This window comes from Lactuca saligna, chromosome 5 (assembly GCF_052625555.1).
Source record: "Lactuca saligna cultivar CGN05327 chromosome 5, ASM5262555v1, whole genome shotgun sequence".
Lineage (NCBI taxonomy): Eukaryota > Viridiplantae > Streptophyta > Magnoliopsida > Asterales > Asteraceae > Lactuca > Lactuca saligna.
The window spans coordinates 53,044,072-53,071,746 of NC_136421.1; the positions used below are offsets into that span (position 1 = coordinate 53,044,072).

Genomic DNA, 27,675 nt, shown 5'->3' on the forward strand with positions numbered 1-27,675 from the left:
TATAATGCATTCCTGGTATGCATTTAAATATTAATTCTTTCATTTTTATAAAGCAACTCAATGAGTTGGTAGCCCAATTCGTCGAGTAGAGACTAGAAAGGGACGTGAGTTTTAAGCAGCCTACTCGACGAGTTAAGAGCCCTCAAGTTGGGGAGTAGCTTTGCCAGAATGAAACCCTAATTCTAGGGTTTTACACCCTATTTAAAGGACTTAATCCTTTCCCCCAGCCTCCCTAAAACCCTAAATCGTTTATGAGCCCTTTTGAGAGAAACTTGAGGTTTTGAGTGTGTTTTTGTGCTTGGTAAAGGAGTTGGAAGAGCTAGAAGCCATCAAGCTTAAAGAGAAGATTTAGATCTAGGATCTCATCTACCTTTGGCAGCTTTTTAAGGTAAAAAGTCACTAACTAGATGAATAATAGCCTATATCTCTCTTAGTTTTGCTTTGTGAGTCTTTTTAACCCTATTGTGGGAAATATGAAGACCTTCATGGATTGTATTTCAAGGATTCCCATTTCCAGTAGTATTTTGCCCCTAGAATCATAAAAGGGGTCTTAGTCCCGTTCTTGTCCAAGAAAAGTCCATGTTCATGGAAGTAGATTGCTATAACTTGAGTTTGGGTCTATTTGAGGCGTGCAAAGCCATCAAGTTACCAACTTTATAGAAATGGGTCATGGAAACAATATGGATTTGTATTCTAGATCCTTAGATCTTAGGAAAAGGTTTTATAGGTTAGATATGCAAGGGACTCGATGAGTTCATAAAGGAAATCGACGAGTCCGGTCGAAAATTCCCGATCCTGTTCATGGAACTCGGTGAGTCGGCAAGGAACTCGACGGGTTGTGTTAGGAAATCTCGTTTTAGTTGAGTAGGAGAAACTCGGCGAGTTGGAGGAAACTCAACGAGTTAGATCGTGAGTTCACGATTCAGTGGTTTATGAGAACTTTACGGGTTAAAGGATAAACTCGATGAGTTGGGTCAACTCAGGGTTGACTTTGACTTTGACTAGATGTTGACTATGACCTTGACCTTTAGATTGACCAAGGTTAACCCGTGAAGGGGTTTTGAGCATGGAATGGTAGCTAAGTGGTTGTTATGTATAGGATGTGAGTAGAGATGGTTGCGGAGCAGGGACATTTGAGCTATTTACACGACTTTGAGGTGAGTTTCCTTCAGTAGGAACGGGTCTAAGGCAGAAAGGTTGGCCTGTATATGTGATATGATTAGTAGTTGAGTGTGGGCGGGGCCCGTATCTCATAGATAGCTGATATGGTACATATTTATATGCCTAGTTTTACTTGTTGTCTGTGTGATACCTGTATGTATTTCCATGAGTAGCTAAGTGTGGGTGGGGACCGTATCTCCTAATAGCTGAGTATGGGTGGGGCCCATATCTCATAGTAGCTGAGTGTGGATGGGGGACATATCTCCTAGTAGCTGAGTGTAGGCGGGGCCCGTATCTCATAGTAGGTGAGTGTGGGTGGGGCCCGTATCTCATAGTAGCTAAGTGTAGGCGGGGCCCGCATCTCATAGTAGCTGAGTGTGGGTGGGGCCCGTATCTTATTGAGTGTGGGCGGGGTCTGTATCTCATAGTAGTTGAGTGTTGGCAGGGCGTGTATCTCATTGAGTGTGGGTGGGCCCCATATCTCCTAGTTGTATGTTATGTATATGGTATGTGGTAGTTTAGGGAGACTTACTAAGCTTCATGCTTATAGTTTTCAGTTTTAGTTTCAGGTACTTCCGGTAGAAAGGGGAAGAACTCAGGAGAATTGCAGTGCACACACCATTTGTTTAGCTTGGGATGTTATACTCTGATATATGTTTTGACAAATGATATGATATTTTGTGATACATTACTTATGATTTTTATATGATGTTCGATGACTATGGTTTTCTAAATAATTAAAAAGAAATTTTTGGACCATAATTTTGGGATGTTTAAGAATCATACTATTATCCCTGAAGGAACCATACTCTTTGTTCCCAAAGGAACTATACTCATATTCCCAATGGAATCATACTCTTTGTCCATGTAGGAACCTTACTCTCGTCCCCGAAGGAACCTTGCTATTTTTTTCGAAGGAATCTTACTCTTGTCCCCATAGGAACCATACTCTTTGTTCCTGAAGGAACCATACTCTTATTCTCAAAGGAATATTACTCTTGTCCCTGTAGGAACCATACACTTATCCCTGAAGGATCCATACTCTTGTTCCCATAGAACCTTACTCTTTAACTATATATTTTTTATGCGACTCATAACATAACACTAGTCTCGTGGATAATCTATCTCTTTATTTCATCAAGAGATCTTCTATTTTTTTCTTCTAGTACTCAACTCATTAAGTACTTATTCTTTATCTATGTCTAATATCACATATCATTCTACACAATACTAATGATAGCTTGACATACTTACTTCATCTTATAATTATATTGCATATAATTGTCCTCTATCTATTTCTTCTATCTCTTGGGTATTAGCAAATACCTTTCTCATATAAACTTACATATTCTTTATATACATACATGCTCTGATACATGTATCTTGCATATACTTCTTACATACTCTTAATATGTGTACATGTTATGGTACATGCTCTTGCACACATATTCTTCACATATATTCACGTCATTACTTGGGGACATTCACTTAGTGCCCCAAGCTACAACATATATATATATATATATATATATATATATATATATATATATATATATATATATATATATTGACGGGTTTTATAGGTTACAAAAATCTTATTGTGGCAGAAAAACTTAAACCCTAAGTTCACATGCAACCTAAAGGATCTATGTTCTCACTATGATTTGCAATAAACAATTGAATATCAAGAACCCTAAAAATACATCGTTATTTTCAAAAATAATAAAGGGATATTAGAAAATACGTACATTTGGTTTATTATAGCAAATAAACTAGTATTCCTTCTAGATTGGTCTTTAAAAAGCAAGAGCCAGAAGTCTCGTGCCTTTATTGGCTCACACCCATTGTAAGTCCCAAATTTTGCTTGATGTATCAATCAGATCCAATTGATGGTGAAGAATCCCAATCATTGGATGATGCAAGATCAAAATGAAGAAGAGGAAGATGAAGTTGATGAATCTTCAATGTTTATATGATTAGAATGATGTTCCAACACAAGATTCACACACACACACACATATATACACACTTCTCTCTACTCTCTCTCTCTCTCTCTCTCTAGCACACCTTGATTTACACACACTTAACACCCACTCACACACTCTTTCTACTGACAACACTGACACCATATATATAGGGAACATTGGCTGTAAACACGTTTACAGCCGTAAACATGTTTACAACCGCAAATGAGTTTGTAGCCGTAAACATACCCAACCGCAAACACTAGGCCGTTTTCGCTCCTAGACCGAAAACGATAATTGCCAAGAAAAGTAAAGTATAAACCATATTTTTAGACCCAACAATCTCCCCCTTGTTTTATAGCGTTCTTTTCTTTGACCCAACAAACTCCCCCTAAAATGTAGTTAGCTTTTCTTGTCAATCTTCATTTGGAGCTTGGCTTCTTCTTTTATCTTCTATTTCTTCACAACTTCAAGATGAACTTGATGAATCTTCAATAAATGACTTCATCTTGAGCAGTTGAGATTTTCTTTAAAATTTGGCTCTGAACGCACATTGGGTGAGGAGGCTTATTGTAGAGATTCGTGAAAATTAGCACTTTTAGCTTGAGAATCTTCAGAGAGAATATCAGAGAGAACGAATCTTCTGGATCACTTCAACATATTCATAGATAGCAGCAAATTGATTGAGGAGGATTCAGTGTAATCTTGTCACATAATCTTCAAGTACAACTTGACCTTGCTTCTGGGATTGAAAGATTGAATGTTGAAAGAATAATCTTCATTTCTTGTTCCTTCGAATGAAAATTCTTCAATGATCACGGAGATGAAGCTTTGGCTCAGAAAACCTCGATATAGTCTCCATGAGTCTCATCTACATCTGAATTCATTTTTTAGGACAAAGAAAAATTTGAGATAAAAATAAACTAAAATAAAACTTAGCACACAATATTTTTGGATTTTTCATATTTTCTGAAAAAATAAAACATAAACAAAAATATTTTTGGATTTTTGATTTTTCTGAAAAAGAAATAAAATGGAAATAACACTATTTTTGAATTTTTGTTTGATTTTTAAAATTTTTAATTCTCCCCCTTAAATTTGTGAATAGAGGAAAACTATTAACAAATTTAACAAAAACAAAAATAATGACTGAATTTAAGACTTTTAGGATCAAAGTTTTGAAGCCTTAACTTGTTTTTCAGTACCTTCACCTTCATGATTAGATTTGGTCAATTACCAGTATTGTGGTCCACTTAAATACGAAGAATATTGACAAACTTTTCTTAATAAACAATTTAGCTGATGACAACCACATGTATTGTTGTCCACTTAAATTAAGCAGTGAGATCTATAGACAACCTCTTAAATGGTTCAATTTTAGTTGTACTAGAACGTGTTCCCCACTTCGCGATATACCCTAGTTATCAAGAACCTTCTAAGAACTCCTTACTTTAGGTGAGTAGACAATTATTAAGGAGAAAGACATATTTAGAGATAGGTGCATATGTTGTGTCCCAGGTCGGATCTCTTTCAATTACACATAGGGGACAACATATAGCTAACTATGATAGAGGGATTGAGAGGTAGAATGTTGAATATGTTGTGTTCCAGGTCAGATCATTTCAATCACGTAGAAGAGGCAACATATGGCTAACAGATAGGAAGAATTGCACAGATAAAGAAGATGCATAGAAATAGAGTTGCATATGTTGCATTCCAGGTCGGATCTCTTCCAATCACGCAGAGGAAGCAACATATGACTGACAGATAGAAAGCAAGAAAATAATTTCCTACAGACCTACTTTATCAGAACCCCACAGTCACCCTATCAGAACCAGGATTAAGGACATAAGTCCGTACATCAAGGAACAGTTGAGCCACAATTCTAGATGTATATTAATTTTATGTATTCCATGGGTTCCCATGTTTATCTCACTACTCAATCTACCATAGCATCATATGGTTAGTCCAAATGATCCTATCTAAATCCATAATATCAAATCCTTTGTGCCTACCAGCACATTAAACTCAGAGTCTAGACAATTGAGATTCAGTACCTTACACTGGTTTAGACTGCCTGTTATCACTTTATCTTCATATCACTTCCCAATAATACCTACTGACAAAAAACTATAAGAAAATAAAAGATTATCTTCAAAACAAATCAGTTTAAGATAAACTTAGGAGTATCGAGAAGAAAACTCAAACCGTAAGTCACCGATTGAATTTGCATCCAGAAGGTCTGAGAACAGCACGCATAATCTCACAACATATCCGAAAATTCTTCACATCATTAAGCACAAACCCCATGTGTGATCCTCACCTTTCTTCCTTTCCCGCAAAGGAAACATACTCTCAAACAAAGCTCTGAGTGTTGTATAGTTGAGAGATGCCTCTTATCATGTGCCTGGAACAAGCACTATCAACAAATCGAAGTATGATGATATGGCTCCATAGCTGCTCCAGTACAGAGCGAGATCAGTTGGTCTTTGGAACCTATCATTTTCCTCTGGAAAACGCTTAAATTTGTCGTTGTCACTGCCATCATTTAACACTGCCCTCACATTTTCAATCTACTTATTTGATACTCCATGATCTCTGCATGTTGGGCCTTCATCCATAACATCCAACACAATTAAAGCCTCCAAAACTTTGAGTTTTAAGCTACATGTTGGGAAGAAGACCACTAGAAGGACCCTTCACCTTCCCTGATCATCGCTACCACCAAAACTCCCCAAATCTAACCTAGCTATGGCCACTACCCACCGCCCACCATTCAATCATATGTCAAAATTTTAATTTCTTGTTTTTGAAATCCTATCAAAACCTTATCACTCTCTCTCCAAATGTGTTTCCCTTTATCTTCCTTACTCTCTCATTGAAACCCTAAGTGGTCAACTACTATTGTTGCTTCCACTGTTTATGTTGGATAAGGTGTCTAAGTCCATAACTATTTCTGGTATGTACTTGACCCGACCCGGCATGGTCCATTTGGGTTGCATGGCACCATGCAATTCGATAGACTAAATGAGAGAAATAACACTTGGAGATTATTAATATATTATAAGTTCTAATATATTAATAATATTATTTGATTAGTTTGATCAAAAATTAATTTAGAATTAATTAAGTGATCAAAAGATAACTAATTAAATATATGGGTTGATTATGTAAATCATCCATATCTTGTATAGTGGGCTAAGAGGCTCCATGGATTATCAAGTTGGGTTCCACCCATAGGATGCTCCATGGATGCTCCATGGGAGTTACAAACCCATGGGTCATGGAAATGAAGAGTCATGACACATTAGGGTTTACATGGTGTGACCCTAGATGTGTCAACACTATATAAGAATCATATTCTCCACCAAAATCGGCTACACTAAGGAAACAAGAGAGCTAGGCTGATTTCAAGAAGTGTGTATTCTCTCAAAAGTCTTTCCAAGAGCATTTGGTGTTGTGTGAAGCATTTGAGGCATCACACTTGGGGTGCTAGGCTCATAAGGTTTCAAGGAACATAAGCAACAACAAGGTAAGTTCTTCTATCTATCATTCAAGTTAAAATTGTTCCCCATGTATGCTAGATAGGAATATAGCCTTGGAATTCAACTTTGCATGATAATTAGACAAACATAGATCCAAGGTTATTAGGGTTGCATGTACACTTAGGAAGTGTTAGAATGCTCAAAACCCAACAGTGGTATCAGAGACTAGGCTTGTTTGTTTGTTATTTGTGCTAAAAAGTTGAAGAAAGTTGAAAAACTTGTTGTCTGATTGCTGGACTCGTCGAGTTCATGGGGGGACTCGTCGAGTTCACTTGTATCTTCAACCTACTCGTCGAGTAGGTTAATGCACTCGGCGAGTAGGGTCGACAGAGTGCAGATTTTCGAGTTTAGTTGCTGGAAATGGATTAGAAACATTACCCTAAACTGTTTTGGTACTTGAAAACTTGTTTTAGATGGTGTAATGTCTTTGCTAATTCATTTACAACAACTAGTTATCAAAATTACAAAGTTTTAAGTGTAATTTTGATTTATGAATGAGTTCATATTCATGTTCTTGTTCTAATGATGTTTTAGATGATCATAGGAATTATTTGTAACCTATGTGGTAGATTAATTCTTGATCATAATGTGTTTTAATGGAGTCCATAACTTGTCCTCAAGTTATGGAAAACCAAGAGTCACACTTGAATTAAAACCATTAAAAGAACACAAGAGTTAGAAAAATGAAGAGTCTTCATTTTATTACTCTATTAAACTCATAAGTTACAAGAAATGAAAAGTTTTGAAAGTTACAAAACTTGCCCTCAAGTTTTGGAACAAGTAAAGTCTTATTAAAGCTTTAGTTCCAACCCTTAGAATTTTAAAAGTTAAAACTCAATCCTTATACTTATATTATTATAATTTAATAATTATATATATATATATATATATATATATATATATATATAAGAACAAAGTCGTCTTACCGCTAGTACGCCTCATTCACGAAGCCGGTCTATAAGGTGGGTATAAGGTTGTTGCCTATAAAATGGCAACTTAATGGGTGTCCATTCTCACCCACCGCTCGCTTGACTAGTGGAGGGTCGTTAGCCGAACGGGTAGGACAAGGACTTATAAATTCTCATTAAAAGTATGATGAATATTGTAAAGTAACTAAATGTTTATTAAATTCCCAATCTTAGTTACTTTAGGAAAATGTGAATAAGGTGCTAATCCATGAAATTACACTTTACACTTTGTCTAAGTCGTTGGTGGAGCGTGTGTGGTTAACCGGCACACTAACTTGGACTTAACAAGGTAGGTAAAGGGTGACTTAAGGTTTATTATAGTATCGGTGGAGCATGTGTGGTTTACCGATACATCGATTGAGTGATAAACTTTAAGGGTACCAAGTGATTTGCACGGTTACTTCACACCTTGTTTTGTGATCCTCGGTATCCCAGTCACAAAACTTGGAGGGCACACTCGAGATTGAAACATGCCTTTGAAAAGTTCATTGAATCTCAAAGAATCTAGGAATTTCTAAGAACCAATCAAAAACCTAATATCTAATATTTCGGTTTTTGTGGTGGAAATTGGTGAATCGCCATTCACCTACCTTTCAAATATGTTATAGCTTGGATTACGGCATACCTCTTCTAAGTTATAATATATTGTGATTGGATCCTAGCCTTAATATTACATTTGGGTGTTTTATTAAGGACTCTCTTAATATCTAAACTAATCTTGTCCTCTTCCTTCAGATGTCTTCAAACAATGCTGCTTCTGGCTCTAATCCTAGTGGCTCCTTTACCCTTATGAACTTGTGTGGGAAAGTCACTTTTGATGGATCCAACTTCAATGAGTGGATCAGAAACATCAGGATGATTACCCGCTACGAGGACAAAGAATATGTCCTTGACAAGGAGCTTAAGGAGATTGATGAGACCACTGCAACTCCTCAGGAGATCGCTGACTTTCAGGCACATGAAAGGGATGCTACGAAAGTAGCATGCATCATGATGGCCATGATGACAACGGAACTCCAAAATTCCTATGAGGATTTCTACCCTTATGAAATGCACCAAGATTTGATGGAAAGATACCATCAAAGTGCACGACAAGAGACGTACGAAATCATCTGCTACATGATAACAACCATGATGAAGGACGGGGATTCCGTCACGAGCCACATGCAGAAAATGCAAAGGTATGTGGATCGATTGCTGAAGCTTAATGTGAACTTCCCTGAGGAGCTTGCAATAAATATAATTTTGTGCTCCTTACCATCGTGCTATGATCAATTCCGCATGACATATCACATGAATAAGGAAGAGGTCACACTCAGCAAACTTCAGGGACTTCTCAAGACCGCAGAATCAGGTCTTAAGGGGAAGTCGGTTGTTAACACTCCTACTCCAAACTCCACTCCGGTTTTGGCAATCGGGAAAAGTCGAGGGAAGAAGAGAAAGAGTTCTTCGAAGGGTACCAAGGTTAGGACCCTTGATGGCTCTTCTTCAAGTGGAACCAAGAAAGGTTTCGTCACTCCTTCTTCTGACCCAAAAGAGGCTGAATGCTTCTATTGCCATAAAAAATCACATTGGAAGCAGAACTGCCCAAAATACCAGCGAGATGTGAAGGATGGGAAAGTTAAACCCAACCATGCAGGTATTTACACTATCATTTCTAATAACTCACCCCATTCTAAATCTTGGGTCCTTGATACCGGTTGTGGTATTCACATTTGTTGTGACTTGCAGGGACTAAGAAGAAGTGAGAATGTGGAGCAAGGAAGAATAAACTTAATCGTGGGGAATAGGAAAATTACACCTGTCACCAAGATTGGAGTTTATACTTTATCGCTAAGTAGTGGGTTAAATTTAGATTTGAATAAATGTTGTTATTCGCCAGAAATGGCAAGAAATATTATTTCCTTTCATGCATTGTATAAACAAGGTTTCACCTTTTCATTTGATAATGAAGTTGGTTCGATTAATGCTTTCTTTAATAATCTTCTTTATTTTAAAGCATTACCTTGTGATGGTGTGTGTGAAGCTGTATCTATTGTAGATAAGTTAGGAAATAATGTTTTATGTATTGATTCTCTTAATAATAATAACTTGGATAAAGCATCATTATGGCATTGTCGTCTTGGACATATAAGCAAGAAACGCATAGGCTAACTCCAAAAGGATGGAGTCTTGGAGTCGTTTGACCTAAAGTCAAATGATAGTTACGAATCATGCTTACTTGGAAAAATGACGAAGTCACCCTTCATAGGCTCGTGTGAGAGGGGTGAAGGTTTGTTGGACCTTGTACACACGGATGTGTGTGGACCATTCAAACATGCCACAAGGGATGCTAATCGTTATTATTTGACTTTTACTGATGATTACAGTAGATATGGATCTGTCTACTTAATCAAGCATAAGTCAGAGACTTTCGAAAGGTTTAAGGAATTTAAACAGGAAGCCGAGAATCAATTGGGCAGGAACATTAAGATGCTTCAATCCGATCGAGGTGGTGAGTATCTTAGTTCAGAGTTCCTCGACTATCTAAGGGAATGTGGGATTGTCTCACAATTGACACCTCCCAGGACACCTCAGTTGAATGGTGTGGCTAAGAGGCGTAATCGAACCTTGTTAGACATGGTTCGTTCCATGATGAGTTGAGTTTCGCTACCAATCTCATTATGGGGGTATGCCTTAGAGACTGCCTCCCATATCCTTAATCTAGTCCCTACAAAGAAAGTTGCCAAAACTCCTCACGAGATGTGGACTGGTAAAGTACCCAAACTAGACCACATCAAGATTTGGGGTTGCAAGGATTTCGTGAGACGCGAGACTCATGATAAGCTCGAACCTCGAAGCAAGAGGTGTATTTTCATCGGCTACCCACATCAATCCTTTGGTTACCTCTTCTACAAACCTAGTGATAATGTGGTCTTTGTAGCAAGAAGAGAAATCTTTCGAGAAAGAGAGTTCATAAGCCAAGGAGATAGTGGGAGGCAAATTGATCTTGAAGAAATTCAAGAGTCAAGTGGTGAAGGAACTTCAAACTCTAGCCCTCAACTTGAGGAGGAAACTCCTGTTGAGCCAATTGACGAATCTGTACCTCTGAGGCGTTCCACGAGAGTTAGGAGTGCACCTGAGCATTACTATGGATTCCATATTACTGCAGAAGGTGAGACCCTCATTAGTGATGGGACACTAGTAAGTCAAGATGACCCTAACAGCTACGAGGAAGCCATGGCAGGCCCCGAGTCTGCTAAATGGAAAGAGGCTACGGATAGCGAGATACAATCCATGTATGACAATCAAATTTGGAACTTGGTTGAGAATGTACCAGGTCGTAAGACAGTAGGGTGCAAATGGATCTTCAAGAAGAAGACCGACATGGATGGTAATGTACACACTTATAAGGCTCGACTGGTCGCAAAGGGATTCTCTCAAATTCTTGGAGTGGATTATGATGAGACCTTTTCTCCAGTAGCCAATATTAAGTCTATTAGGGTTATGTTAGCCATAGCCGCATTTCATGACTATGAAATTTGGCAAATCGATGTCAAAACTGTTTTCCTTAATGGAAAGTTGGCTGAAGATGTTTATATGAGTCAGCCAGAAGGTTTTGTCAGCAGCGAGTACCCTAATAGAGTGTGTAAGCTTGAGAAATCCATCTATGGATTAAAGCAAGCACCTCGCAGAAGGAATCTTTGCTTTGATGAAAAGGTCAAGGAATTTGGCTTTTCTAGGAGTGAAGATGAATCTTGTGTGTATGTCAAGGCTAGTGGGAGTATAGTTAGCTTTTTGGTATTGTATGTGGATGACATACTACTCATAGGAAACGACATTCCAACCCTGCAGGAAGTAAAGTCCTGGCTTGGGAAGTGTTTCGCTATGACGGACCTTGGTGAAACTGCCTATATTTTAGGGATAAGGATCTTGAGAGATCGGAGTAAAAGACTAATTGGACTTAGTTAGAGTATCTACTTGGATAAGGTGTTGAAGAGATTCAGCATGCAAGACTCCAAGAAAGGAGAGTTACCCATCCATAGTAACGCCAAATTGAGTAAGACATAAAGCCCTAGCACTGAGGCTGAGATAGCAGAAATGAGTCGAATACCTTATGCTTCGGCTGTAGGATCGATCATGTATGCTATGACGTGTACTCGACCTGATGTAGCCTTTTCCCTGAGCATGGTTAGCAGGTTTCAGGGGAACCCTGGCAAGGCACACTGGACTGCAGTAAAGAATATTCTCAAGTACCTACGAAGGACTAAGGACTGGGTCCTTACCCTCGGTGGGAGTGATGACTTGAGAGTTGTAGGGTATAGTGATGCTAGCTTCCAGACTGATAGGGATAATTTCCGCTCTCAGTCGGGCTGGGTCTTTACCCTAAACGGAGGAGCAATTTCTTGGAAGAGTTCCAAGCAAGAGACAGTGGCTGATTCAACTTGCGAATCAGAGTATATTGCAGCGAGCGAGGCGGCAAAGGAGGCTATATGGCTAAAGAACTTCATCGTAGACCTTGGAGTTGTACCAGCTATTAAAGAGCCAATGAAAATTTTCTGTGATAGTGAAAGCGCTGTTGCCTTAGCCAAGGAACCAAGGGATCACTGGAGATCCAGACACATCGACAGAAAATACCATTTTATTAGACATCGAATATAAGGACTCCTGGTGGTAAAGAGGGTATCATTGGATAAGAACCCAACAGATCCCCTCACGAAGGGACTGACTCGGGTTAAGCATCTCCAACATGCTCGGAGCATAGGGCTGAAGGATGATATTAGATTTAGTAGTTAGATAACCTCGAAATTTGTAAAGTGTAATTGACATTAGATGATGAATAAAAGGTGTTTTATTTATGAGTAAAGTGTTGCTATCTCTTGTCAATCGTTTACTATATTTCTTTTGCATGTTTTGACTTCCAGAATAATTTTGTTTGGTATAACATATTATTCAAACCTCCACAGTCGGTCATTTGTCGGAAGTAGGTATGAATCAAGACTGTCATGATTGGTTGCAGAGGTCTAAGGTGTTAGACAAGGCTACAACAATCATGAGTGCTCATAAGTTCTGAGCATTGGACTCAACCCACGCTCACTGGAATCACTTCATGGAATTCTATCTCGAGCGATCATGAGACGGTAATATCATATAAGTCTTCAAACCTAGAGATATGATTCGTTACTTACAAGTTGGTTATGCATTGATTGTACGAAAACGCATTGGTAACTCGATGTTATAAATCGTGCTTTTGTGTGTAATTCAATGAGTGTTAGAACAAACATATGAGTCGAAGTTTATCTGTTCCTTCTTGGATTAGAAGCTGATATCTGGGCCCCGCGATGATTTTGTTTTGACCTATGTACCGGACCCGGTCAGAACTAAGTTGATGTGTTCAATTAAGTTCTTTGTCAAACAAATCGGAAATCGGGAAACAAACTGTTGGACAATAAGTAAGACATTGTTCCATGTATTTGTCCGACTGATATCTAGAACAAAGGATTATATGATCACTTATCTTAAATGGCGTACCATCATCTTCTCAGTTCTGAGAAACCTTGAAAAGAGCTACGATTGCCGATCGGTTCCTGAAGTCATACTTGCAGTAATAGTTATTAGACTTATCCAAGTGGGAGACTGTTGGATAAGGTGTCTAAGCCCATAACTATTTCTGGTATGTACTTGACCCGACCCGGCATGGTCCATTTGGGTTGCATGGCACCATGCAATTCGATAGACTAAATGAGAGAAATAACACTTGGAGATTATTAATATATTATAAGTTCTAATATATTAATAATATTATTTGATTAGTTTGATCAAGAATTAATTTAGAATTAATTAAGTGATCAAAAGATAACTAATTAAATATATGGGTTGATTATGTAAATCATCCATATCTTGTATAGTGGGCTAAGAGGCTCCATGGATTATCAAGTTAGGTTCCACCCATAGGATGCTCCATGGATGCTCCATGGGTCATGGAAATGAAGAGTCATGACACATTAGGGTTTACATGGTGTAACCCTAGATGTGTCAACACTATATAAGAATCATATTTTCCACCAAAATCGGCTACACTAAGGAAACAAGAGGGCTAGGCCGATTTCAAGAAGTGTGTATTCTCTCAAAAGTCTTTCCAAGAGCATTTGGTGTTGTGTGAAGCATTTGAGGCATCACACTTGGGGTGCTAGGCTCATAAGGTTTCAAGGAACATAAGCAACAACAAGGTAAGTTCTTCTATCTATCATTCAAGTTAAAATTGTTCCCCATGTATGCTAGATAGGAATATAGCCTTGGAATTCAACTTTGCATGATAATTAGACAAACATAGATCCAAGGTTATTAGGGTTGCATGTACACTTGAGAAGTGTTAGAATGCTCAAAACCCAACAGTTTACCACTTCTATCAAATTGTCGACCTAATGCTTCCCCCACCGCGGCCTATTGTTTCCAATCACTAGCCTCTACCACGACATAGATATAAACACAAACATACCCACTCCAGTGTCGTTTTTAGATCTTTTCTTTTTGTCAGATTTCTTTTTATTTGGCACCCTTTTGCTCCTAATTCGTACGATGGTTGAAGGAAAATACTTCATAATACTAGTTATGTTATTGTTGTGTGTTTCTTTTTTGTTTATTAGGGTTAAATAAACCCTTTGATTTCAAATTGATTTTAGATTGAACGTATATATAATCGTCGCATGTTGAAAGAGTAACTGAAGAGAGTGAATGATGAGTATATCAGGAATGAGGATGTAAATGGCCATTCAGTATTCCTGAAATTGATTAAAGATGGATTTATAATCGATAAATTTGATGTGTAAGTACTCTAGATGGTTGTATCAATTTTAAGTGAAATGTGTTAATCTCATTCTCAGTTTTATGGTTCAGCGCTATGGCATCTCATTATAGGGCCAATCTAACTGGAAAGTTGTATTACTGATTGTACCATAGAAGGTCATTATTTTATTTATTGATGTCATGTTCAGTCTATAAGCCTTTTTATATGAAGGAACTCCTTGTTTGTGTAGGCTAATAAGGTTGTACCCTGGCTTGCTGGTTTTTGTCATCGTTATCTACCTTGTAATAGCTCAAGATTTGACTATAGGAAGATATGATGGTATCATAGAGGTAAAAAAATTTGAAAGCGTCTCTATATTGATTTGTTGTTCTAATTATAAGATGAAATTAACCAATAGTTGTGTATTTTTCTAAATTTTAGGGACTCATGGCCCAACTGACAGATTGTAGTCCCATGATTAGATAACATATATTTTAAGGAGCACAAGGAAATCCAAGAGATCTCATGTTGGATTAGGTGTCTAAGCCCATAACTATAATTGGTATGTATTTGACCCAATAGTAACATGGTCCTTTTGAGTTTGCTTCACCATAGCAAATTAACTGGATGAATTATGGAGAAAGAGGTTAATTGTGATTTATTAATATATTATAAGAATAATATATTAATTGAGAAATCATATTATTTAACTAATATTGGTCAAGAATTAATTTGGAATTAATTTAGTGATCAAACGAGATTAATTAAATTAAGGGGACTGATATTGTAATTATAAGATAATTGCAATATGGGCTATGTAATCTTAATAGAAGGAGGTGGATGAAATTTATGTGGAAGCCCATATAGAAATCGTCCATAGGGGCCTTCTGGAAGGATCCTGTGGACTGCTTAGGGCTTAAGCAATCAGATTAGGGATTTGACAGAAACCCTAGCAGCTCAGCTATATAAAGACCCCATGGGACTCCTAAAATCGGAAATTGAACCCTAAGAAGAGTACCAACCGAATTTTTGTGATCCCTAGCCTCTCTCTCATATTCCTCCAACTTTCTCTTGGTGTTTGTGATCTATTAGAGGCATTACATTTGAGGTGCTAAGTTCTCAAAGGTTGAAGATCAAGCAAGCTACAAAGAAAGGTAATCATCTAACCTTGTTTTAGATGTTAATTTTGAAAATAGCATGCTAATTTAGGTTATAGCTTTGGATGATTATTATTGCATGTAAAATTAGAAAAAAAACCTAGATCCAAAGCTTTAGGGTTGCATGGTACCATAGGATTGATTTAATGCTAAAAAATCCATCAGTGGTATCAGAGCCCAGGTCGTTTTTATGTTGTATATGATGCATTGCTTAATTGTTCTGGTGATGAACTCGTCGAATCCACTGATGAACTCGACGAGTCCAAAGTTTGACTCGGCGAGTCGACTCGTCTGTTGGCAGATTTTCCAGGATTTTGACCAGAATCGGATTAGGATAATTACCAAAAACGTTTTTGACTGATAAAATTCGAATTTTATATTATGATAATGATTATCCTCATCCAATTAGAAGATAATTTTCAAGCTATAAGATAATTATTAGGTAATACGATAAAGTTAATTATTTGTATTATTTGATGTGAATTATCTTGCGATAAATTGAATTAGGCCAAATTTAGATAATGACAAATTATTTGATTAATTAAATTATATTTTAATTTGAACTAGAGGTTTTGAAAAGTTTCAAAACTTGCCATAAAGTTTTGGAATTTAAATTTTGATTAAAAGATTTTAATTTTGAAATATTTAAATTTTAAACCCTAGAGTTTTAAAAGTTTAATATTCTACCCTTATACTATTATAATATTAAAATATTACTAATTATATATGTATATATATATATATATATATATATATATATATATGTATATATATATATATATATATATATATATAAGACGAGTCAGTCTTACCGTTAATAGACCTAATTCATGAAGCCGATCTATAACGGGGTATAAGGAGCTGCCTATAAAATGACGGTTGAATGGGTGTCCACTCTCACCCACCGCTTCCTTTATTGGTGAAGGGTCGTTAACCAAAAGGGTAAGATAGGACAAACTAATTCCTCATTAATAAGTATAATGATTTATAAAGTAACTAAATGTTTTCACAAATTCCCAATATTAGTTACTTTAGGAAAAATGTGAAAATGATGTTATTCCTTGAAATTACACTTTGCACCTTACCAAGTCATTAGTGGAGCGTGTATGGCTAAGCGACACATTAAGTTGGGACTAGCAAGGTTGGAAAAGGGTAGCTCGATTTTTATAATAGATCAATAGAGCATATGTGGTTAACCGGCACATTGATTAGGTGATAAATGATATTGAGGGTACCAATCACATTTGCATGGTTATTCACACATTGTTTGTGATCCTCAGTATCTCAGTCACAACATTGAAGGGCATAATCAAGATTAAAACATTCCATTGAAAGGTTCAATGAATATCAAAAGAATCTAGGAATTTCAATTCATTTAAAACTTAATATTCTTTTTTGTTTTTCATGGTGGAAATTGGTAAATCGTCATTTATTTACCTTTAAATATTTTGCAATTGGATTACAGCATCCCTCTCCCGAATTGTGAAATATTGTGTTGGATCCTAGCCTTAATATTTTATTTGGGTGTTATATTAAGGATTCTTATCTAAACTAAACTTTGTCTCTTTTCCTTTTTAGATGTCGACTTCAAACAACGCTACTAACTCGAATGCTTCTGGCACTTTCTCCCTCATGAACTTGTATGGGAGGGTGATTTTTGATGGATCCAATTTCAACGATTGGATTCGCAACATTCGCATGGTCACTCGTTACGAGGACAAATAGTATTCCTCGACAAAGAGTTAAAGGAGATCAATGAAAACACTGCTACTCCTAAAGAAATCAAAGAAAATAGGGCTCATGAGAAAGACGCGATAAAGGTGTCGTGTATCATCCTTACTACCATGACTGCGGAACTCCAAAATTCCTACGAGGACTACTATCCTTTCGAGATGCACCAAGATTTGATGGAAAGATACCATCAAAGTGCTTGACAAGAAAAGTATGAGATCATTGTTGCCATGATAACAACAAAGATGAAGGATGGAGAGTCCATCACTGCCCACTAACAAAAGATGTAGAGATTTATGGAACACTTGCTGAAGTCGAATGTCAACTTCGATGAAGAGTTGGTTATTAACATCATCCTACACTCTTTTCCTTCTTATTATGACCAGTTCAAAATGACTTATCATATAAACAAGGAGGAAGTCACTCTAAGCAAGCTCCAAGGCCTACTAAGAACTGCTGAGAGTAGTTTAAAAGGAGAGTCTGTTGCATCAAATCCTACTATTTTTGCCTCTGTCTTGGAAATTGGACAAGGGAAAAGGAAGAAGAGGAAGGCTCCTTCTAAGAGCCACAAGGGAAAGTCCCATGATGGATCCTCTTCCAGTGGAACCAAAGGTGGTCATGCTGATCCCTCTTCAAATAAGAAGGATGCATAGTGCTTTTATTGTCACGACAAAGGGCATTGGAGATGAAGCTGCCCGAAGTATCTACAAGACATGAAGGATGGGAAGATAAAGCCCACCTTCGCAGGTATTTACGTTATTCAATCTAACAACTCATCACATGCTATTTCCCAGGTCCTTGATACAGGATGTGGTTTTCACATTTGTTCTGATTTGTAGGGTCTAAGAATAAGTAGGGATGTGGAGCATGGGAAGATGAACTGAATCATGGGGAATAGGAAAGTGTCACCTATCACCAAGATTGGAGTTTATTCTTTAGTGCTTAGTAGTGGGTTAGGTTTAGAATTGAACAATTGTTGCTACTCGTCAGAAATGACATAAAAAAATTATTTTTTTCATGGTTTGTATAAACAAGGTTTTAGATTTTCGCTTAACAATGAAATTGGTTCTGTTAATGCTTTCTTGAATGATACTTTCTATTTTGAAGCATTGCCTTGTAATGGTATATATGAAACTGTGATGGTTGTAGACAACTTAGGAAATAATGTGTTGCATATCAAATCGTCCAATGGTTTGGACAAAGCATGCTTGTGGCATTGTCGTCTTGGTCATGTCAACAAGAAATGCATAGCCCAACTTCAAAAGGATGGAGTCTTGGAGTCGTTTGACCTTAGGTCCAATGACACATGCAACTCTTGTTTGCTTGGAAAGATGACCAAGTCACCCTTCACTGTCACTTGTGAAAGGGGTGAGGATTTATTGGATCTCATACATACGAATGTAGGTGGGCCCTTTAGATCTACAACAAGGGATGCAAACCGCTTCTATGTGACTTTTAGGATGATTACAACAGATATAGGTATATCTACTTAATCAAGCACAAGTCAGAAACTTTTGACAAGTTCAAAGAGTTTAAGCATGAAGTGGAGAATCAGTTGGGCAGGAAGATAAAGATGCTCTGATCCAATCGAGGTGGTGAGTATCTTAGTAACGAGTTCCACGACTATCTTAAGGAATGTGGAATTATTTCGCAATTGACGCCATCTAGGACACCGCAGTTGAATGGTATGGCTAAGAGGCGCAATCAAACCTTATTGGACATGATTCGTTCCATGATGAGTCGAGCTTAGTTACATATCTCATTATGGGGGTATGCCATAGAGACTACTGCCCATATCCTTAATTTAGTCCCAACTAAGAAGGTTGCCAAAACACCTCACGAGATATGAACAGGGAAGGTTCCCTCATTGGTACATATCAGTGTTTGGGGTTGCGAGGCTTTTGTAAGAAGAGAGATTCACGACAAGCTTGAAACTCATAGTGAGCGATGTATTTTCATCAGCTACCCATAGAAGTCCTTTGGATATCTCTTCTATAAACCGAGTGACACTGTTGTCTTTGTTGCAAGGATAGAGGTTTTCCGAGAGAGAGAGAGAGAGAGAGAGAGAGAGAGAGAGAGAGAACTCATATGCCAAGAGGAGAGTGGGAGGAAAATTGACCTTGAAGAGCTTCAAGAATTAAGAAATGAAGGAACGTTTAACACTAGCACTCAACCCAAGGAAGAAACTCCTTTTGAACCGATTGACGAGTCATTACCTCTTAGACGTTCCAAGAGAGTTAGTGTTCCACCTGTATTATATGATTTCCATATAACTGCTGAAGGTGATACGTTTATCAGTGATAGTACACTAATAAATATGGATGAACCTAACAACTACAAGGAAGCCATGGCAGGCCCGGAGTTTACGAAATGGAAAGAGGCTATGGACAGCGAGACTCAGTCCATTTATGATAATCAAGTTTGGAAATTTGTTGACAATTTTCCAGGTACCTATTATGTAAAACGATTCTCAAATACCCTCATTATCTTTTGGATGTTATTCCTTTTCACCAAGTATGTTCAATGGTTACTTATTTTGCATTTTCGGGATTTTAAGACATCCTGCTACTTAAGTTTCTTGACCAGTTTTGGTTCTTTCAATAATTTCTTCTAACATGTGGTTCTTTCTTTCTTTCTTTCTCTCTCTCTCTCTCTCTATCTATCTATCTATCTATCTCTCTCTCTCTCTCTCTATATATATATATATATATATAAACCCTAACCTAACTCACCACCATCTTATAAGTTTTTTTTAGTATTTTAGTATGATTTCATTCGAAATCTAGGGTAATATCATCATATACTACCATGGTTTGTTTTTTCAAGTTTCTTCCGGATATAAAAAGACTATTTGGTTGCCATTCTTATGGACAATCACAACCAAATGGTGCACAAGCCCCGTCTCCTGTTACTAATGCATTAATGGGCTCTACACCAAACCTCTAGGTTCTCATGGTGTAAGTGGAATTACCTATTTACCCTTCCATATTTTAGTCGTTTAACCTCCAAAACTAAAGCTTCGGGTCTAACTTTGATGATATATAACTACTGCCTTCTTTTAAATAGCCCCTTTAGGGAACAACTACGTAAATCCGATAGGAAGAAAAGAATTAAGATGCTAATTTTTTTTTGTTAAAAGTACATTGCTATATCTTACACCTGTTAGATATGAACAAGTATGTTTCGACAACCCAAATCAAACCCTGTTTTTCCATGTCGAAACAGTCCCTTTAAGTCAATTTAAGACCAAACAGGTCTACTTAGACCACCCTATTTCTGCCTTTTTCCTCCTTTTCCGCAACCCCAAAACTAATTTTCCTTTGGACTTTCCTTCGTTTAATATATACATGAGAACATGTAGATGCATGAGTTTCTCTTAAAGTTCAGTTATGGGTTTATGTACAATATTTTTTTACTTCTAATTATAAGGAACTTGAGTCCTTTAAAAAAAATTCCCTACTAAAACTACCACCACTTGAATTAGTAGATCATACATCATTATTATTTTTTAGATTCCCTCCTATTCTTGCGGACTCAAGGAATTTTTATAGGTTAACATATTCAAAATTGGAGTAGGAGGGGAAAACTTTTTAACATTCATGATTTTTTTTCCATTAACAAGCATTATGTGATTCTTAATTTTTTTTTTTTTTTTTTTTTTTTTTTTTTTTTTTTTTTTTTTTTTAAATCTTGAGTTTGGTTTATCAACATTTAAAATCTCTTGTGAACCCTCATTTTATTTGGGAAGATGGTTACAATCTACCAAGGTTACATTTCATAAATTTGTCTAAATATTTGTCCGTGTGTCTTTAGGGGTGGGTATATCTTGGAATTAAATCCATTTGTTTTGCAATAAAATGTTGAGATCCATTATATGTGTGGTATCCTTGCTTCTCTACACGCCTACATCTGACCACCATGAACAACTCTACTTGGCCCTTTTCTGTACACAATCATATACATTCACATGTTCCTTTCTTTCTATATGTTCTCCTTAATTCATGTTATTTTGAGTTATAAACTGAATTAACTCTTTAACAATTGCATCATATCTTTAGTGTGTTGTATATTTTACATACAATAATATCCCTATATGATGAACTATTTTCTGCATCATTTAAATCTTATTACAACATTCAATTGCAATGACTATAAACATGTGTCTATGTTATTGAACTATTGAATACATTATATTAAAAGAAAATTATATTAGAGGAAATAAAGACACAATGACTAAGATCAAATGAATTATTCAATATTGGATTTCAAAATTTAATTTTGACATTTAAGTTTAAGAGTTTAGATTTCAAAGTCTAATATCTTAGATTATCATTTAGATTCTTAAAATATAATTTTTTTCATAATAAGTTTTCATATTTAACCTTAAATTTTGTAGTCCAAACTTTTTTTCGTTTGTTAAAAGGTGGATCAATGCCTCGAATATTAAGATAAATGTCAAATTATTTATTTACTTCATATGTAACATCTTAAAAATATATAATATATAAAATCGACCAATATGTTAGTTTTGAGTAAAATATTAAAATTTGACTTAAATAAAGTCAAGATCAGGGACGGATCTTATATAATGTTGGGGCTGTTCCCTCCCTATTTTGTTGGTAGAATTAGTCCCAATATTTTAATTTTATACATATTAGGTTCAAAAATATAAAATTTTGATTATGGGCCCTTTGTTCACCAATTTTCATACAAATTATATTTTCGATTCAACAAATGAAAGATTGAAGCTCCGCCACTTGTGAAGATGATTTCTTTTTTGTTAAACCGTGGTTCAAGCAACCAAAAAATTGCTTCTATTCTATATTTTAATAGTCGTTCTCATACAAATTTTTATAACAGTAGAACCACTGTAAATACTAATGAATAGTGAAGTATATGACAAATTATATAAATAACTAATCTAATTAAAAATGCATAAGCACTCAATTTTAAAAATTTTAAAATTACATGAAAATTTTAAAATTTTCAGATATTACACTGATATTTTAAAATTTTAAAATTTCAAATATTTATTTTCTTAGGATACTTAAATATATGAATAACTTTTTTAATAAATTACTTATATTCTAAAAAAAAATAAGTAAATAATAGAAAATTTGTTATATTTATTAATTTAGATAGTAGATAGATAAAACTTATTTAAAAAAAAATATAAATTTTCATACAAATAAAAATATTAGCCTAGGCACCGATTAGTTGTTTAACCTAAGTTGACCACCTAATCCAATTAAGAGTCTCCAACTAAGCATTGATTTCTCAGTTACCTATCTGTTGTGATAAAAAAACAACAAAAATAATAATTATACTAGAAATATGAAGATTTAATTGGGGTTTTAATCGAGAATAACACTTTTCTTTTGAATAAAAAAACATCAACATACTTCTATTTTTAACGAAAGCAGCCAATAAAATGAAACATTTCTGAATGACAATAAACATCAAAATGAAACGATTCGTTGAAAAGTAAATTGTGTTTTTGAAATATAACATGTTTCAAAATGAGAGTGAAGTCTTACGAACAATTCAACGGAAGTGAAGTCTATATATCCGATGTGATGTATAAAAAATGTTACACGATTAATAATACACAATCAATCATGTGCTTATATATATATATATATATATATATATATATATATATATATATATATATATATATATATATATATATATATATATAAACAAATCCAAAATTTCATTATTTAATTTTATTGATTTCGTTTTTTTTTTTCAGTATTATCCTTATTGATAATTGTTTAGATGTCGTAACCTTTTGCGTAGTCGCTTGGCGCGGGTAAACCGTTTGTGTGTGTGTGTGTGTATATATATATATATATATATTTACTATCTTATAAAAGAAATCTCATTATTTCTAAAAATAGATTGAATATAATAATATTATTTTTTTAAGACGTTCAAATCATTAAGCTAATAGTACAAATAGTCATCAATAAAATAATATTAAATTTCAACCTGTGTTTTGAATCCTTATATTTCTCAACAAATTCTATCTCCTTCCCTGAATTTCGGATACTTTAAAATTTAAAACCATCAGAAAATACATGTTGATTCAAATATCACTCCTGCAGATGGTTCTTTCTTAATATGTTTTTATTTTAATCCTTACTTGTAATTAATTTCATCATTTTTAACTTTTTGTATTTTTATCTTATAAATATATTGGGTGAAGACTTTATTATATCAGGTTTGTTCCTAAAAAGGTTTTCACTATGTTTCTTTAATGTGTTGGCTTTGCAGGTTCAAAGAACTCAACCAAGAGGGCCAGTTAGAGCATTGAATTATCATTAGTTTGTATATTTTGACATCTTACTTTTGCAACAAATAACGGTTAAACACAAGATTTGATATGATTAAGGTAGTTTGTATATTTTTCATCTTGTTTAGTCTAAAAATGAAACCTTTTTCATCATTGGTCCTTATAATATCCAGTTTCATCACATGGACTTCCTGATTACGGTGATTATTATCCTTATTATAAGGTTTTATATAGATTTTGTTCAATATTTTAAGGTTTCGAGAACCTAAATCAATATGAATCCTTGATTTACATACCATCGTTGAAAATGTTTTAATTTGTGACCAAACTTAGTTTAAAATCATAATGAACAAGTTGACACCTGGGTATTTTGGTCTTCTCAAAGGCCTATTTATCGACTTTTGAATCACAACACCTGATATTCTAAAGGTTTATTTTTATAAAATATTATTTATATATTTTAGCATTTTACTTAGTAGGATATTAAATTAATAAAAGAATTAAGGAAAACGGAAAAAAAAAGAGGACGATAAACAGCACAAGTGGTTTGGGTATGTATAAATGGAAGTAATAACCATTTAGGGGTGTTTGGCAAAAAAACTTATTGCTTATTAGTTTATTAGCTTATAAGTTAATAAGTAAGTGTATGGTAACTTATGAAAAAATGACGTATTAGAGGTTCCACACCGGAATAAGTTATTTTAATCCAAACACTTTTTTAACTTATAGTGATGTGGAACCTAATAAGTTGTTTTAAAAAAAGCTTATCCAAACACCCCCTTAATATGATATGATAATGCTCTTGAAAAATAAATGTCATTTAATAATCATTTCTCGAAGTGAACGCAAAATGGTTTTAACTTTAAAGAGATCAAATTATTCGCCGCTCGCCGCTTTGCGCGGGTAGACGGCTAGTGTGTGTGTGTATATATATATATATATATATATATATATATATATATATATATATATATATATATATATATATATATATGATTTTATTTGTATGCACTATAAAAAAGGAGAAAGAGCCAAGTGTATCGAAGCAATAAAAGCTGTCACCGAACAACAGGTGTTCACTTGGACTTGAAAACTAACTCGAGTAAATGGTGTTGGACTTATTCTTCATGTCACTTATTTTTCCTTTGTTCACAACCAATAAGTTATGCCACTCCTAGTTTGTCGCTTGCATTAAATGCTAAAATTTAAGAATACTATGATTGTCAAACATTTTTTTTTTCTTTGCTGGAAATTTTAGAAAACTGAGGTAATACTATTTCACACTTTATTATTAAAACTAGGTGAATACAATAAAATTAAAACTTTTGCTATTCTTATAATATTATAATTAATTTGAACAATATATAAAATAACACTTATTAAAATCAAATCACTTAATGACCTGTAATCATGTTTTACGTGTATATAATATTAATTATATTTGTCAACTATTTTAATTTATTACTGTTATGATTTATTAATTTCAAAAAAAAAAAATGATGGTGTTTTAATTTCATCATGATGATTATTTAAATTATCGATAACTGTTTGTAATCTAACATAATTTAATTTCTAAGTTTCTATTATTTTAACTATTAATATTATAAATAAATTTTAAAAACAACTTAATTGAATTTTAGTTATTATAAATTATTATTTTCAGACACTTTTTAGTTAATTTGATTCATCAATTTAGGTTCTTTTATATTTATTATATTTAATTTTTTCATTTTAAGTATGTTAAAAATATATATAAAGATTTTTTTAAAAAACATTTTTTGATATTTTAATTTAGATTTTAAATTTTATACTAAATTTTTAAACTTATTTGATATATCAATGTAGGTTATTTATTTAATAATATATTTAAATTAACAAATTGAATATATCATATTAATAACTGATAAAGTCTTTCATTTACCATAATGTTTACAACTAAAGTCATATCTAAGTTAATAAATTAAGTATATTATATAAAAATATAAAGAATTGAAAATTTCAAATGAATATGATTACAGAAAAAAAAATTCATTTATAATATAGTATGATGTAGTAAATTACTTGTGGTCCAATTTTTTAGAGCTTAATTTATTTTATATATATATATATATATATATATATATATATATATATATATATATATATATATATATATATATATATATATATATATATATATATATATATTAATTTTTTATTGTTTTTTTATTTATTTAAAAGGCTATTAATGTCAAATTGGTCTTCTCTTAGAGATTGACATTCTCGAATCAATCCTTAACGTCATACCACCGCTAAATTGTTAAAATTCCCCATCAACATATATGAAAATCCATAAAGAAAAAAAAAAAAAAACGAATTAAAATGATGACTGCATATGACTTTAGTCATCGTGTTTAATCCACTTAATATTTGTACAATAACTATTGACATTGATATGCTTCTGTGCCAGGTCTGTGTAGTGTATATATAAATACGTACTTGCTGTATATCTCCTTTAACAGGACCATTGAATCCTCATTTCACCTCTATATATGCAATAACTCTCTCTCTCTCTCTCTCTCTCTCTCTCTCTCTCTCTCTCTCTCTCTCTCTCTCTCTCATGTTGGGAGTATGTTGGATAACAATTGATTGTTGCGGCATTCTCTCTTTCCCTTTCCCTTTCTCTTTCTCTTTCTCTTTCCCTTCCTCTTCCTCTTCCTTCACTTCCTTGTAGTTCTTAAACTTTTGTATTGTGTTCCTGTTTGTTCCCTTGCTTGCTCTTTGTTAGTTAAGGGTACCTTTTAATATATTTGCGGGAAAAAAAAATAATTGTTAAAGAGATAGAAGAAATGAGGTTACAATCCAAGAAGTTCAGAGGTGTCAGGCAAAGACAATGGGGATCATGGGTTTCGGAGATCCGCCACCCACTCCTGTAAGTTTCAACAACCAACTCCAAATAAAGATTTTCTTTATATTCATTTGTTAAATAATCTTATCTAATATTAAATCAAAATAAGAAAATCTAAAATGGTTTTCACTTTTCAAGACATAAAAGTGTGCCCATAAAACACAGATGAACGTGTAATAGAAGTCTTGAATAATGATGTACGACTTTGAAGAACATTGTACAATGTGTGATTTTTCTAATTTTTAAATTGTTTATAGTTATTACTGCATGTGCACATGTTACAAAAAAGATTTACACCGCATGTTGTACAATGTAGGAAGCGAAGGATCTGGCTTGGTACATTTGATACGGCTGAGGCAGCCGCAAGAGCCTACGATCAAGCAGCTATCTTGATGAACGGTCAGAAGGCAAAAACAAATTTTCCGGTGACCACCAAAACCCCACCGGAAGGGACCCACAATCCACCGTTGGAAATTCCAGCAGACACCCTTGCCGCTAAGCTACGTAAATGCTGCAAAGACCCAGCACCATCGGTCACCTGTCTACGTCTCGACAGTGACAACTCTCACATCGGAGTGTGGCAGAAACGCGCAGGTAAAGGGTCCAGTTCTGGATGGGTGATGAAGGTGGAGCTCGGTGGGAAGAGAAAAGAGAGGGAGGATGAAGAAGAAACGACATCACAAACTACATCATGCGAATCTTTGTCTCCCACAGTGGTGGAAGACGGTGGTCCCGGTGGCGGGGGTAATGGAAACATAGACGAAGAAAATAGGGTGGCAATGCAGATGATAGAGGAATTGCTTAACTGCAACTAGATAGACGTGGGGGTACATAGATTATATATGATTCGATAAATAGTTGTTTAAATAATGTTCTCGGATATACATATCTATGTATAAACTGTAATAATAAATAGTAGCTTTTATGTATATTAAACGAGAAATTAAATATCCTTTTATATTTTGTTTTTATTTATCTTCTATGTATCATCAAAAGGTTAATGATCTAGCCGTAAGGAGTGATCATCATGGTTTCAAATTTCGGTAGAGATATAGGTACTTATTTAGTATTAGGTTAGTTATTTTGCGGTTTTAAAAAAAATGTTGAGATATATCACATTTAATTAGATATTTAATTAAATTAATAACCGTTAATTCACGAGGAAAGGTAGGAATAAATTTCTCTAATTAAACTAAGG

The 27,675-nt window shown here is 34.6% G+C and overlaps 1 protein-coding gene across 1 annotated transcript; it reads left to right on the plus strand.

The window, feature by feature from the left end:
• The first annotated feature begins 26,101 nt into the window (after positions 1–26,101).
• LOC145045048 (ethylene-responsive transcription factor SHINE 2-like) lies at positions 26,102–27,448 on the plus strand. Its single transcript, XM_078993397.1, has 2 exons — positions 26,102–26,501; positions 26,794–27,448. Exons 1-2 carry the CDS (start codon positions 26,419–26,421, stop codon positions 27,290–27,292), a joined length of 582 nt encoding a protein of 193 aa, XP_078849523.1. The 5' UTR covers positions 26,102–26,418; the 3' UTR covers positions 27,293–27,448.
• The last annotated feature ends 227 nt before the right edge of the window (positions 27,449–27,675 follow it).